Source organism: Nothobranchius furzeri, chromosome 6 (genome assembly GCF_043380555.1).
Source record: "Nothobranchius furzeri strain GRZ-AD chromosome 6, NfurGRZ-RIMD1, whole genome shotgun sequence".
In the NCBI taxonomy this organism is placed as follows: domain Eukaryota; kingdom Metazoa; phylum Chordata; class Actinopteri; order Cyprinodontiformes; family Nothobranchiidae; genus Nothobranchius; species Nothobranchius furzeri.
The window spans coordinates 28831965-28845794 of record NC_091746.1 but is presented as its reverse complement, the minus strand read 5'-3'; the positions used below and the strand labels follow the sequence as shown (position 1 = coordinate 28845794).

At 45.0% G+C, this 13830-nt stretch overlaps 1 protein-coding gene across 1 annotated transcript in view; it reads left to right on the top strand.

Annotated features, from left to right (window-relative positions):
* Nucleotides 1–13830, top strand: part of LOC139070282 (neuronal acetylcholine receptor subunit alpha-7-like) — a 69781-nt gene that overhangs the window by 8840 nt on the left and 47111 nt on the right. Inside the window, exon 2 of the mRNA XM_070552089.1 lies at nucleotides 5473–5612. Coding sequence (XP_070408190.1) covers nucleotides 5473–5612 — 140 coding nt within the window. The remainder of the gene's footprint in view (nucleotides 1–5472; nucleotides 5613–13830) is intronic.

Sequence of the window (13830 nt, the reverse complement as noted above, 5' to 3'; positions counted from 1 at the left end):
AGGACACACACACACACACACACACACACACACACACACACACACACACACACACACACACACACACACACACACACACACACACACACACACACACACCTTAAGGGTTCATCTTAAGCCTTTCAGACGGACTGCCATGTGTGGAATGAATCCAGATACGCGCTCCCACAAGAGCACCAAATAATATTTGGCACAATACATTTTCAAATATTCCTGTAATCATTTGCCAACTCCAGGTCGGGGGAGAGGTCCTACCTCAAGTGGAGGAGTTTAAGTATCTCGGGGTCTTGTTCACGAGTGAGGGTAGGAGGGATCGGGAGATCGACAGGCGGATCGGTTCGGCGTCTGCAGTGATGCGGACGCTGAGCCGATCTGTCGTGGTGAAGAGGGAGCTGAGCCAGAAAGCCAGGCTCTCGATTTACCGGTCGATCTACGTCCCAATCCTCACCTATGGTCATGAGCTTTGGGTAATGACCGAAAGAACGAGATCGCGGATACAAGCGGCCGAAATGAGTTTCCTCCGTAGGGTGGCCGGGCTCAGCCTTAGAGATAGGGTGAGGAGCTCGGACATTCGGGAGGGACTCGGAGTAGAACCACTGCTGCTCCAGATCGAAAGGAGTCAGTTGAGGTGGTTTGGGCATCTGGTCAGGATGCCTCCTGGACGCCTCCCTGGGGAGGTGTTTCGGGCATGTCCTGCCGGCAGGAGGCCCCCGGGTCGACCCAGGACACGTTGGAGAGGTTACATCTCCAATCTGGTCCGGGAACGCCTTGGGGTCCTGCCGGAGGAGCTGGTGGAGAAGGCCGGGGAGAGGACGGTCTGGAGCTCCCTAGTTGGGATGCTGCCCCTGCGACCTGGACCCGGATAAGCGGAGGAAGACGACAACGGCATTTTAAAATATTCCTGTAATAATTAAAGCGAGCCATCATACACTGTGAAGTCACTGTCAATAAAACTAAAGCTCACGGAAATAGTGCAACAAAGGTTTTGTTTAGACATGATTAGTGCTGCGTCTGCAGTGATGCGGGTGTTGTACCGATCTGTCGTGGTGAAAAGAGAGTTGAGCCAGAAAGCGAAGCTTTCGATTGACCGATCGATCTATGTTCCTATCCCCATGAGCTTTGGGTAGTGACAAAAAGAATGAGATTGCGGATACAAGCGGCCAAAATGAGTTTTCTCCGCAGGGTGGCTGGGCTCTCCCTTAGAGATAGAGAAGCTCGGTCATCCGGGAGGGGCTCGGAGTAGACCTGCTGCTCCTTCACATCAAGAAGAGCCAGTTGAGGTGGCTCAGCCATCTGATTAGGATGCCTCCTGGACACCTCCCTGGTGACGTTTTCCAGGCACGTCCAACTGAGAGACCTAAAGGAAGACCCAGGACATGTTGGAGGGGAACGCCTCGGGATTCCCCGGAGGAGCTGGCCCAAGTGGCTGGGGAGAGGGAAGTCTGGGCCTCTCTTCTTAGGCTGCTGCTCCCGCGACCCGACTCCGGGAAAGCAGAAGAAAATGGATGGGTGGATGAATGAATCGGATGTACCTCACTGAAACACGTCTCACATCCTGTCTGGCTCATGTAATTTCTTCAACTTCATGGAATCTACGTGCGACATCCGGGAAAAAAAGACTCCATGCAGAAGTTTTATGGGGCGTTGGATCTGTGCTGCACCACAGCCAGTGAATGCTCCGATTGGAGTCATCGACTTTGTTTTATCCATGAGGAAACCGTACGGAATATTGACTGCATCCGTTTTGCATTCTGTGTAGAGGCTTTCTAGAACTCTTCTGGACTGAGGTGTTCGATGTTGTCCAGGTATTTGTTGGAGCCACTCCTCCAGCGTGGGGCTCCAATGACACAGACACTGCAGTTGATTGAGGCCCTGTCCACACGTAGCCGGGGATCTGTCAAAACGTAGATATTTTTCTACGTTTTGGCCTGTCATCCACATGAAAACGGAGTTTTTTAAAAACTCCGGCCAAAGTGAAGATCTGCGTGTGGACAGACAAAACCGGAGTTTTAAGGTCCGCAACGCCACTTTCCGCGACAGAAAAATGCTGACATCACGTGTGCGACCTGTGTTTACACTAGCCGACAGCATGGATGTCCTCAGAGCTGCGCTCGCTTTGTGAATTGTCCAAGCGCTTTCTGCTTGTTTGTTTTTGCAAGCGGAATTACTGCTCCTTGTGGAAGACCACAGACGAAGGACGAGGTTAGGAACGGGGGAAGTACTGCCGCCTACAGGTCTGGCATGTCCTTAACAACGTATTTATCCGGGTACGTGTGGACAGAGTTGTTTTTAAAAGGAGGTGGTGTGGATGCAAGTTTTTGGAGGGGCGGATATTCGTTTTTAAAAAACCCGGCTACGTGTGGACTAGGCCTAAAACTGCCAGGATTTTTCTATCTCGCCCCTGTGTCATGAACTCCTCCTCTTAACCTCCTCTGCGGGCCGGGCTGGCGCTGCACTCCAGTTCCCAGCATGCCTGTCACCGACGCTTCCCGGTGACGTCATCCCGCTGAGCCTATTTAAGGACCTGTCACAGCGGAGCCGGCACTCAGTCATCATCTAACGATAGACGCCAAGCCATTCTAAGACCTAAGACACTAACTCTACAAACCATACGGGAAGAGAACTTCCCACGCTGCCACATATCAGTCTCCATCCACCACTCTCTCCGCGCCTGGGTCTCATAACCACTCCAGCTCAGCCCACCGAACCTGACACCCTGAGCCCTTGGTATCTCCCCAGTGTTTTCTTCCTTTTTCCTGATGTGTTTATATATACAGCAAAAACAGCACTGCTTGAAACGAGATAAACCTTCTTGAAAAACATAAAATATCTTGTTTTCAGTACAACATATGCCAATGGTGTGAGCAAAAGTTGCTTGGTTAGAATTCTTAAAATTAAGAATTCAACTACAAGAAAAGAGATTCTCACATGTGGACATTTTTACCTAAATTCAGTTTAATGCTATGTGGAGTGAGCAGATTTCAATAAACACCTTTATTAAGATTGTTGTTGTTATTGTTGTTGTTAGCCTCAAGGGCAACATGCCAATTATCACTTGTAAGTCGTTTTGGACAGAAGCGTCTGCTAAACACATAAACATAATTAATATGGACAGAAATACTTAGACCAATTTCTAGCACAAGTTGTCTTGAACTTGTTTCTCTACTTATTGAACCAACTATCTACCTACCTGCCCACCTATCTAAAGTCTGAGAAAAACGATTAGCAAAAGTGTACCAAAAATAAGCAATTTTATCTCAAATCAAGATAACTCTCATGAGTTGGTTGGAGTTGGACAGACGGTACCAAAGGTTTGTGATGAAACTAGAAACTAAAAGGAACAAGGTGTGAAAGAGACCACAGAACAAGAAACCAGCACTGAAATCAGGAGGATCTAACGAATAAATCATGAATCTGGTCGTTTTTAAGCTGTGGTCGTTACAAAGTGAGAACAGGTGTGCAGAGAGCACGACTGGGGAGCACTTATCTAACTAAAGTAGACACACACACACACACACACACACACACACACACACACACACACACACACACACACACACACACACACACACACACACACTAGTACCAAGTAGTGTTTTTATAACTGCATGTGTTGCAATGTTTTAGTGGAGATTCCTTGGTAAGTTTTTGTTTTCATGTTTCATTCCTTCAGGACTTACCTGACCCTTACACCTGCAGCACAGAAGAGCAGCATCTAGGGATGCTGTTGAAAGAATTATTTTATTTTGTGTAAAAGGAATTGTTAGATGTCATAAATCACTGTCAGCAACGTGATTTAAGCTTTAGTCATTTTCCAGACTAGAAAAATGAAAGTTTCCTGTTTATAAAACTATTTCTAGAAGTCATTGCACCTATATTTGCATATAAATAAATAAATAAATAAATATATATATATATATATATATATATATTAGAAACTATAAGACCGTTCTCTTGGTCATAGATGAAGCAATGGAAAGTTATTTCCTGAAACACCTCTGCCGGAACCACAAACCCACTTTACCAGAGGAACCAAGATGGCGCTTAACACCAGTCACCATCTTCCAGGTCCAAACATCTTTTGTTGTCCATGAATTCAAATGGTGTTTTTCTTTTGGGACTCTGGTAGTTTGTCCTAGAGTTGAAGTGGTAGCAGCCGGCTGTTTCTCCACTGATATGACTGAGTTGAGAACTTCTCACACCAGTGGTGTTCTGCTGCTAAATACGCGAGTGCGTAATGAGTGGAGGACCCAGGGAAGTGCGGCGTTCGACTAGACCGACAACCGGATGGTCCAATGGTTGTTTTTGGTTTGAAACGTGTTTATAGTGGAGGTTTTTAGTTAAATGCCTTCCATTTTTTCTGTTTCATCTTCACAATATATTTATAGCTATACTATGTTAGAACGTTGTTGAGAGGCATGAAAAAAATGTTTGAAGCTAATTCGTCTTACAAATTTGCCGTATAGCGGCTTGAATTATTTTATTGTGTAGCAGCAGGATTATAGGATGCCAAGCGCTGTTTTGGCTCTCACCTGTTAGGAATGTCTTGTAATTTATTAATTACTTTATTTTTGCTGCCTACTTCTGTCCTCCATTATGCAGACGTCCTTTCAAACCTAGACCCCCCATACCAACACACGGCTACAGCCTCACACACAAAATGCACATTGAGCCGTCTTTCATTATTTTTGCTTCATTAGCTAATAAACCTTCCAGTCGGCCTCCGTGGCTGCAAAGATATCTCGGCTGTCACTTGGTAATTGCTGGAATATGTTAAGACAGCAGCTAATTTGAACGGAGGTCGATTTGGGAGACGGGAGCTGAAAACTTTTTTCTACATGGCTGAAATGAGACGTTGAGGCACGAGGAAGGTGAAAAGTTACACGAAGGTTCTGCTTTAAGTGGATTGAGAACAAAACTGTTGTAAATTAGAAGTGCTGCTGCTTTAACCTCCGCCTCGTTGGACACGGGAATCGTTTTCAGCACCAAAAAGAAAAAAAATGCATTTCTATTATTTTACAACCCGAAAAAGGCAAAGTATAAACATCTACTCTGGTCTGCAGAAACTCTCCTAACAGTGTAGTTCTTGCTTCGTTTAATTATTTATTTTGGCTAAATGCACAAACTTACAGTAGCTTCTGCAAAAGAGGAACAGGAGGGAAGTGCCAAAAAGAAAACACGCTCCTTCGTGAATAACTGGGTTTGCAGGGGGTGCAGCAGTGTCCCTGCTTACGATGGATACCTTGTTGTTCGGAGTAAACCTCATGATGAGGCCTAATGAGGACAAGTGTGACTGAATAAAAGCACAATCAACACATTAAAGCTGGGGGAGTTAATAAAGGACCCATTAAATTCACTTTATTGTCATTTACAGCGTCTCTTCAGGGATTTGGGGGTTGGAACATGCGCTTAAGCCAGCTACTTCTTCTCCATTGATCACAGTACTAGTACTGATCAGTGTGCTCTATCCAGGATGTCTTGGCGGTGTGTTCCAGAGGAAGCTGTACCGAGACCTGATGGTCAACTACAACCGTCTGGAGAGGCCGGTCCAGAACGACTCCGCTCCCATCGTAGTGGAACTCGGCCTCACGCTGCTGCAGATTATCGACGTGGTGAGTTTTCAGAGATGATGATGATGATGTTTTTGACGCCAGAATGAATGATGAGGGGGTTTAATATGAACATGTTAAACAAAGCTGGTAGATTTCCTCTTTTTTTTTGTTTCTGTTGAAGAAGTTTCGTTTTTCTAGTGAATGCGGTGCATATTGCGCGTGAGGGTCTTGCACTCCATCTTCCTCTGAGCTTAAAACTGATTATGCCTGGAGAATATTCATCTCTGAAACAGCAAATTGTGTTTTTTCTTTCTTCCATTTTCACTCCAGTCAGTGGGCGTTGACATATGGCCTCACACTTTTCCCCTTAATGCTTTTCTTCACTGATCCCCTCTTCTCTTTTGTTTTTACTGTAATATGAACGAGTTTTATGGGATTTCCAAAATAATGCAACCTTAAATCCAACACTTTGGTTTGAATGCTTTAGGTTGAGCACAACGTTTGATTTCGAGCACTTTAAACCAGCTCTGTCACTCTCACTCCGCCACCGTTTTAAACAGAAAGTGGTCACAGTCCTCCAGCTTTCCGTCATTGTGTGGTCTTTTTTCTCATGAAGCCTGCAGCTCTTAAATCGACACATCTGTGCTTCGAATGGATATTATGTCAATCCTTACGTGTTATTCCTTCAGGGCTCCCTCTGTTCTTCATCGTGTCTTCCCTTTTCTTCTCCATCTCATGTATGACAGCAGCACGCACATCGCAGCTCGTTAGCCCCGACACGCAACCAGAGCACTCATCCAAAACCCCCTAATCTGACACCCGTCACACCCGTGAGCCCGTCCTTTCACAAGACCTCTCTCGTGTTGAATACTGTAAATGTGCATCTGACTGTACTACAAATGTCTCTCAGACAACTTGGAAAACATTGTAATTAATTCAAATTGCTCTCAAATGACAAACTGGAGACACAAAGTCAATAGGGAGCATTCTTGTATGTTAAAATATGAATAATTAACCACTTTTCCAGCTTGGTTTTAAGGTGCTTAACTATCTAAAAGTGATTTTCAGTTGTGATGGCAGTTGTTGCCTGTTGTGTTTTAAACTTTCCTTGCATTTCATGTGTATTTATTGTTATTACATGTGCTGTTTGCTGGCTCAATATATAATGGATAAGCTGGCAAAACCAGTGAATTAATGCTTACTGGGCAGTTGTGAATAATGCAAAACAAGTTGTGATTGTGTGTGTGTGTGTGTGTGTGTGTGTGTGTGTGTGTGTGTGTGTGTGTGTGTGTGTGTGTGTGTGTGTGTGTGTGTGTGTGTGTGTGTGTGTGTGTGTGTGTGTGTGTGTGTGTGTGTGGCCTTTGATTTCTCCATCTGCTCCTGGGTAACTGAAAGCAGAAAACTGGGGCAGGTTGATGCCCACAAACCGAGTTAAGGACGATTAATAACAACCTAAACCAGGCGAGCATGTATTGGTCACCATCAGCAGTTGGGCTCTGTGCAAAAAATATTCTATGAACACAAATAAGGTGTTTTTTGAGGACCACAAGCTTTGTTGTTATGACAGAAAGTCCAAAAGAGACCTTTTGTCTCTTGACCTCCACCTGGGAGCCAACCAGGATTCTTTAATTCAACTTTTAAGAACCCCGCGGCTTTTCCACGACGTGAGACGCAATAAAGTATTAAAAGTTCTTTTAGGTAATCAAGAGATTTGAATTCCTTTAAGAACAAACGAAACAATGGATTTTGGATTCCAGTCTTGGTTACACAGATTTTCTAATTATTATTTAATTATGGATTTTTCAATAAGTTCTCCACTACTTATCATCCAGATCACATCTCAACATAAAATGTAGAAACAAATGCAATAAAAATATTTTGTGTCCAATTTTATTAAAGCGGAATTCACAGAGAAACCGTTTTTAATTGTTCATTCTGAAATACAGTCGGTCACCCTGACTGTCGCATGCATGCTGATCATAAATTGGGCTACCAACATTTCTCGCATTAGCTGTCAATAGAAAATAGATGGAGAAATGCCTGGGGAAGAAAAAGCAGCACACGTACGTCACATTGAACATTTATGGATTCACCGATCTTGACTCAAGATGAGGAAGACTGTGTTAGTACAGGGTTCCTACGTGTCCTGGAAATTAGGAAAATGACAGACATTTTTTCCAGTCATGAAAAATACATGGACAATGGGAAAAAAGTCAAAAACCGTGGAAACGTTTGAGCTGTCCTGAAAAATCTTCCTTCCTTGTGGATAAATGCAAACGGGTAAAACATTTTCCGCGTGAATGTCTGTTTTCAGCTGCCTTCAACGGGTAGTATTTGGCTGTAGTACCTGTCCGCTTTCATTTCTGTGTCTAGCTGGCACAGTGCCCAGTGTGACCCGACCAACCAATCAAACTGAATTTTTAATCGTCTGTGACAGTGTTATGACCTCTGTGTTCCTGGGCTCCATTTTAACCACCGCACCAAGGACAGCTCCTTGCTCCGGCCCCGCTGAGACAGGATCAGCACCATGGAGAGAGGCACGCTGAGACGCACCCTTCCTGCCGGCCCGCTGCCACCAGCTGGAAACAATCCGCGCTCATCAAGGCTTCTTATAAAGGAAGACGAGATGAGAAGTAAGAAAAAAGCGGGAGAGAAGGAGTTGAGCGGTTGAGAAGGTGAAAGGTCGTCGAGGAGTTTTCAGTGAGAGTTCGATGAGAGGTTACAGACAGCGCGCTTGTGGAGAAAGGACGGAGTTTGGAGCTGCCTGAAAGAAAAGTTTGAGAGAGAAGTGAAGGTGCGCTAGACAGAGTCGTGTAAAGGAAGAGGATTCCAATCACCGAGTTCGGGAGTTTCGAGCTGCTGAAGGAGTGCCGAGCTGAGCTGCAAAGGAAAGCAGTGTAAAAGAAACAGAGAGTTGCAGCCGGAGATCGTGGAGACGAGTGAACTAAAGACTACAGATGACACGAGGATCTTTTCTGGAGGAACCCATCCCCTGAGAGAGAGAGAGACTGAGAGAACGGGAGAGCGTGAGACGCCGGCCACGTTAGGAGCAGCACAGGACTAAAAGGAGGACCAGTACACAAAACAGGAGGGTATTATCCGAGCTTGAGGGGGGCTTTGCCCTTGTCTTCAGTTATTATAGACATTATTATTTCCAGAGACTTTATTTACACCCGCCTGGGACAATTTTAGTTAATAAACTCCTTTTGAACTTTTTATTGTCTTCGTGTTTGCTCCCACCACACTTGTGTTGGCCCTCCTGGTACTCCTAGGCCGGGAGGGGTGTAACAGACAGTAAATGTGACATCAGCGGGTGTTGACATGACAAATGGTGTATTTATTTTTGGGACTCAGGTAGTTTTTCCTAAAGTTGAAGTGGTAGCAGCCGGTTGTTTCTCCCTCTCTGATGTTATTGAGCAGAGATCCTCTCACACCGGTGGTGTTCTGTTGCTAAATGCACGATTAAGTTTGAGTGGAGGACGTGCAGAAGTGCAGTGGCTCGGCGAGACCATCAAATGCGAGAAAACCACATTACTCTTTTTTTTAATATATCTTTTTTTAAGCTCCACAATATATTTATAGCTATACAATGTTTGAATGTTGTCAAGAGGCATAAGCATGTTGAAGCTAATTTGTTTTCCGAATTTAACACTGCAGTTTTAAAAAGAAAATTCAGACACGCAGTGTAGATGGATGGTTGTGCTTAGGTCTTCACAATACATTGCAAATGCATCGCGATATTGGGGGTGTGTGGGGGTGGGTGGGGGGTCTTCTCAGCGTCAGTGAAGCGTCTCTTGACAGCTGCAGCTAAAGCTGACTTCATAGTTTTGATGCCGTGATCTTCGTCAGTTACTTTGTTAAGGAGCCTCAAAAGCACGGTGGCGGCAGGGAGGTCATCACAGGAGCTTACTTTTCTTGTTAACTCTTCAAAAGGAGCCAGGACAGCAATAGCTGTTTCCAGAACTGCCCACTGTTGAGCATCTGGAAGTTCATGTTCAGATCCATATATTCCAAGTGCCCTCTTCTGCTCAATGAGAGACCGTAACATGTAGAATGTGCCATTCCAGCGGGTCTGCGCATCCTGTTGGAGTCTTTTAATTGGCTGGTTGAGCTGTCCCTGGATATCTTCTAGCGGTGAGTAGGCTAATGTGGAGAGTTTAAAATGTCCAACGATTTTTCAACCAACAGCCACACTCCTTTGAGCCAGAAGTCCCTCATTAACCACCAGCTGGAGGGTGTGTGCGACGCACAGCAGGCTTGGGAGTCCAGCGTCGGTCATGGCTTTTAGCATGTTTTTAGCATTATCACGAAGCACAGCAGGAACAGAACATTTGTTAATCCCCCACTCCTGGAGCATGTCACGAAACACATCAGCGATGGCTCGCCCTGTGTGTGAACCACAAAACTGTTTTGCATGCAAGACGACTCGCCGTGGACTAAAATCTCCGTCCATCCACTGTGCAGTTAGGCTAATGAGGGACACCGGGCTAACGCTGCTAGTCCAGATATCCGTAGTCAAGCTAATGGCTGAAACATCTTCCAGAAGGCCCTGAACGTGTCTCTTCACAGAGTCGTGTAGTTCAGGCAGTGTTGTGTCAGTGATGTGGCGGCGACCAGGAATATCATACCTTGGCTGCAACACAGCGAGGAGACGTCGCAATCCCACGTCATCAACACCCGATAATGGTTGGTCATTGGGTAAGAGCTTCTGAGATTTTCTTTTGCATGCGGGACGTCTCTAGACGTCTTTTCCTGCTTCTTTAACGTTTGCTGCAAAGTTGGTTGTAGCTGTTTCCCGCTCCCAAGAGAAAACTGCTTGAACTCAACATCATGTTGGTTTTTTTAGATGCTTTATAAAATTACTTGTGTTGAAAGAGCTGGGTTTTATTCCTCCTCTTGACAACTTTGCCGAACATAATTTACAGTCAGCCTTACTCTTGTCCCCGTTGTTCACTTGGAAACACCGCCACACCGCTGACATGCTCCTCCTCTCCCGGACGCTCCCAGCACAGAGGTATGCGGCCTCCAGTGTTGCCAACTGTTTTTGAGTGAAAGTAGCTGAAGTCCCCCCCCAAAGTTGCTATATGTCGCCAGATGACGTCACGTGCTAATTTACATATTGATGACGTCATCACGCCACATTGGCGTTCATTTTCCCCATAGCATCTAAAAGATATTGTGGCGGCCCTGATAGGTTGGCAAGGCCGCATTGCACTCTGGGGGGGGGGGGGGGGGGGGGGGGGGTAAATTGGGGTTGTTTATTCAGTTTGTGGTGTCCTAAGGGTTATTTTGTTCGGGGTTATGTTAGTGTTGTTTGTTTCAGTTTGGAGTTCACTCTGTGTTGTTCTTATCTGGTGCCTGTTGGCACCGTGAGTTAAATGCATGTGTGGGGGGATGAAAAGGGGAGCCATCCGGCTTTTAAAAGTTTTCTATGTCTGCCACCTGTCGACTCTTCTTTGCTGCTTCACACACACCCCCCGCTAGAGGGCGGCGGAGACCGCTACAATATATATATGACTAAAAGGGAGGAAAATAAAAACTCTGTTATGTGTTAAAGTTATTAATTAGTATGATTAAAATGGCCAAGATTGCTTTGATATGTACAATAAATTCCAAAAGTATCAATAAAGTGGCATTAAGACAGATTTGGTGTGGTGATCCCAACAGTTCTGTTGTAGGATATAACTTAGACCTCCTGCTTGTCACGTTCTGATTAGGAGGAGTAGGACCCAATATGCAGAGCACCAGACAATATGAGGCAGGAGTTGATATAAAGTAAAAAATCATTTTATTGAAGGATGAACAAAATAAATCCAAAGGCATGGAGCCCACAATCCAGAAATCCAAAAGCAGGAGAACAAAGCTCAATTAGAGCACAAACTGGGGACTAGACGGGAAGCTCACACAGAGCACCAAAGAACAACGCTGACAAACAACAATTGACCGACCAGAACAATGAGACAAGGAGGGCTTATATAGACTGGGAGGAGCAATCAGGGAAACAGGAAGCAGGTGTGTGGAGTGAGGCTGGAGGGAAGGCAGGAGACAACAATTATCTGGATGGGGAAGAGAACCAGCGGAGGGCAGATAAACCTCAAACTATATAAAACACAAAACCAAACCTAAAGACTAAGGGAAGGACTCACACAAACACATACACATACTGACACACACAAACTCATACACACATACAATGAACTGGGGAACAAGAGGCTGGGGCTACAACTTGACACACAACAGTGATGCAGACAAAGGACACATGAGGGTGCTAAGAGAACACAAAAGGAGAACCTGGAGTGGGAACTGGAGGAGCTGGGGAACATAGGGACACAGAACATGACACTGCTCTCCTCATTCTCACAGACATTTTCCTAAAAAGCGTTTTTTTTACACCTCATAGTTTCTCAACTTCTCTGTTGTGTTTTCTCTCCAACTCTGCAATTCTCTGCAACTGTATCTTTGTCTTCGGCGAATCAGCCCGGCCGAAAGCGGTTTATGATTGGTCAGTCCTCATGCACATGTGCAGATTATTGTTCTCTTTCCTTACTCCCGGAAGAACGGTTCAGAGTGCAAATGGTTTCTTTGTTGCTAATCTGTAGGGAATATTTACAAGAAAGTTCTACAGAAAGCAGCAACGGGTCCTGAGAAATGTCGCTAGGGTTGGTGCCTATCTCCGGCGGTCAACGGGCAATCAGGCGGGGTACACCCTGGACAGAGAGCCAGCCCATCGCAGGGCAACACAGAGACACACAGGACAAACAATCACACACACACACACCTAAGGACAATTTAGACAGACCAATCAACCTAACAGTCATGTTTTTGGACTGTGGGAGGAAGCCGGAGAACCCGGAGAGAACCCACGCATGCACAGGGAGAACATGCAAACTCCATGCCGAAAGATCCCAGACCGGGAAGCGAACCCAGGACCTTCTTGCTGCAAGGCAACAGCTCTAACCACTGCGCCACTGCGCAGCTTAATTTAATTTAATTTAATTTAATGTTCGTTGATTTTATACATTTTAAACAATTATGATATCTGAATTTACTACAGGGAATAAAAATGAATGAATTCCACAGATGGAAGCTGTTTCAGAATCAACTTGCAGGATTATTCACAGTGAAATATGAACTCATGTGATGTTGCAGTAATATTAGATAGCTTTCAGTACATGCAAGAGTCCATCAATATCTTGTCAACCAACAGATATCGTCGGAGATTACTGCCTTTGCCTACTTGCAGACAAGTAAAATCCCACAGACGACCACAACAGGAAGGCCAGACGCAAAAGAAGCAAGAAGCAAAGCCAAACATGTTGCTTTGTGATGCTCACAATGGGAAGCTGCTCTATTTCAGCAGCAGAGACGAGGAGGCACAGGGACAGGTGGAGATAAGACTGAAGTGGGGAGGAGGTTGGGAAGAAAAGAAAGGATGGAATGGTGCAAGAACAGATTTTGACTACAAACGTTTTGTTTATCACTGAGAACAGAAGTGGAATCGTCCGTGGAAGCTCATAAAAAGTCCCGATGATGACTCAGCATTCATCATAAGACGCTTCAACATGCTCTACAGGTTAACAATTTTACGTCGCTTTGGATAAAAGCGTCTGCCAATGAAATAAACATAAACAGCAGCCAGACTCCTAACCAAATCCAGCAGACGAGCTCACATCACTCCAGTTCTACAGTCCCTCCACTGGCTCCCGGTAGAATATAGAATACAGTTTAAAGTTTTAGTGCTGACCTATAGAGCTCTTAACAACCAGGCTCCAAGCTACCTATCTGAGCTTTTATCCCCACACACCACCTCTCGGAACCTTAGATCCACATCTGAAAACCTCCTGACTGTTCCTGGAACCAGACTGAAAACCAAAGGGGACAGGGCCTTTCAGACTATTGCACCCAGACTTTGGAACAGTCTACCTTCAAATCTCCGTCTCTCTAACACTGTAGAGGTCTTTAAAAATCATCTAAAAACTCACCTTTTCATCCAGGCGTTCCCTCCCTAAATGTTTCAAAAAGATGGCTTTGTTCGGGTTCACACCTTCACTTTGTTTATACTCATGATTTTATTTACTATTTTATCACTGCTATTGTTTTTCTGATGTTTTTATTGGTTAGAGGTATTTGCCCTGATCTTTATCATGTTGTACAGCGCTTTGTGATTTATATCTGAGAAAGGCGCTCTATAGATAAACTTTTACTTACTTACTTACTGACTAAACCAATATTTTGCGAGTTAACGCCCCGCACTGATTGGTGGAATGGCGCAAACCGT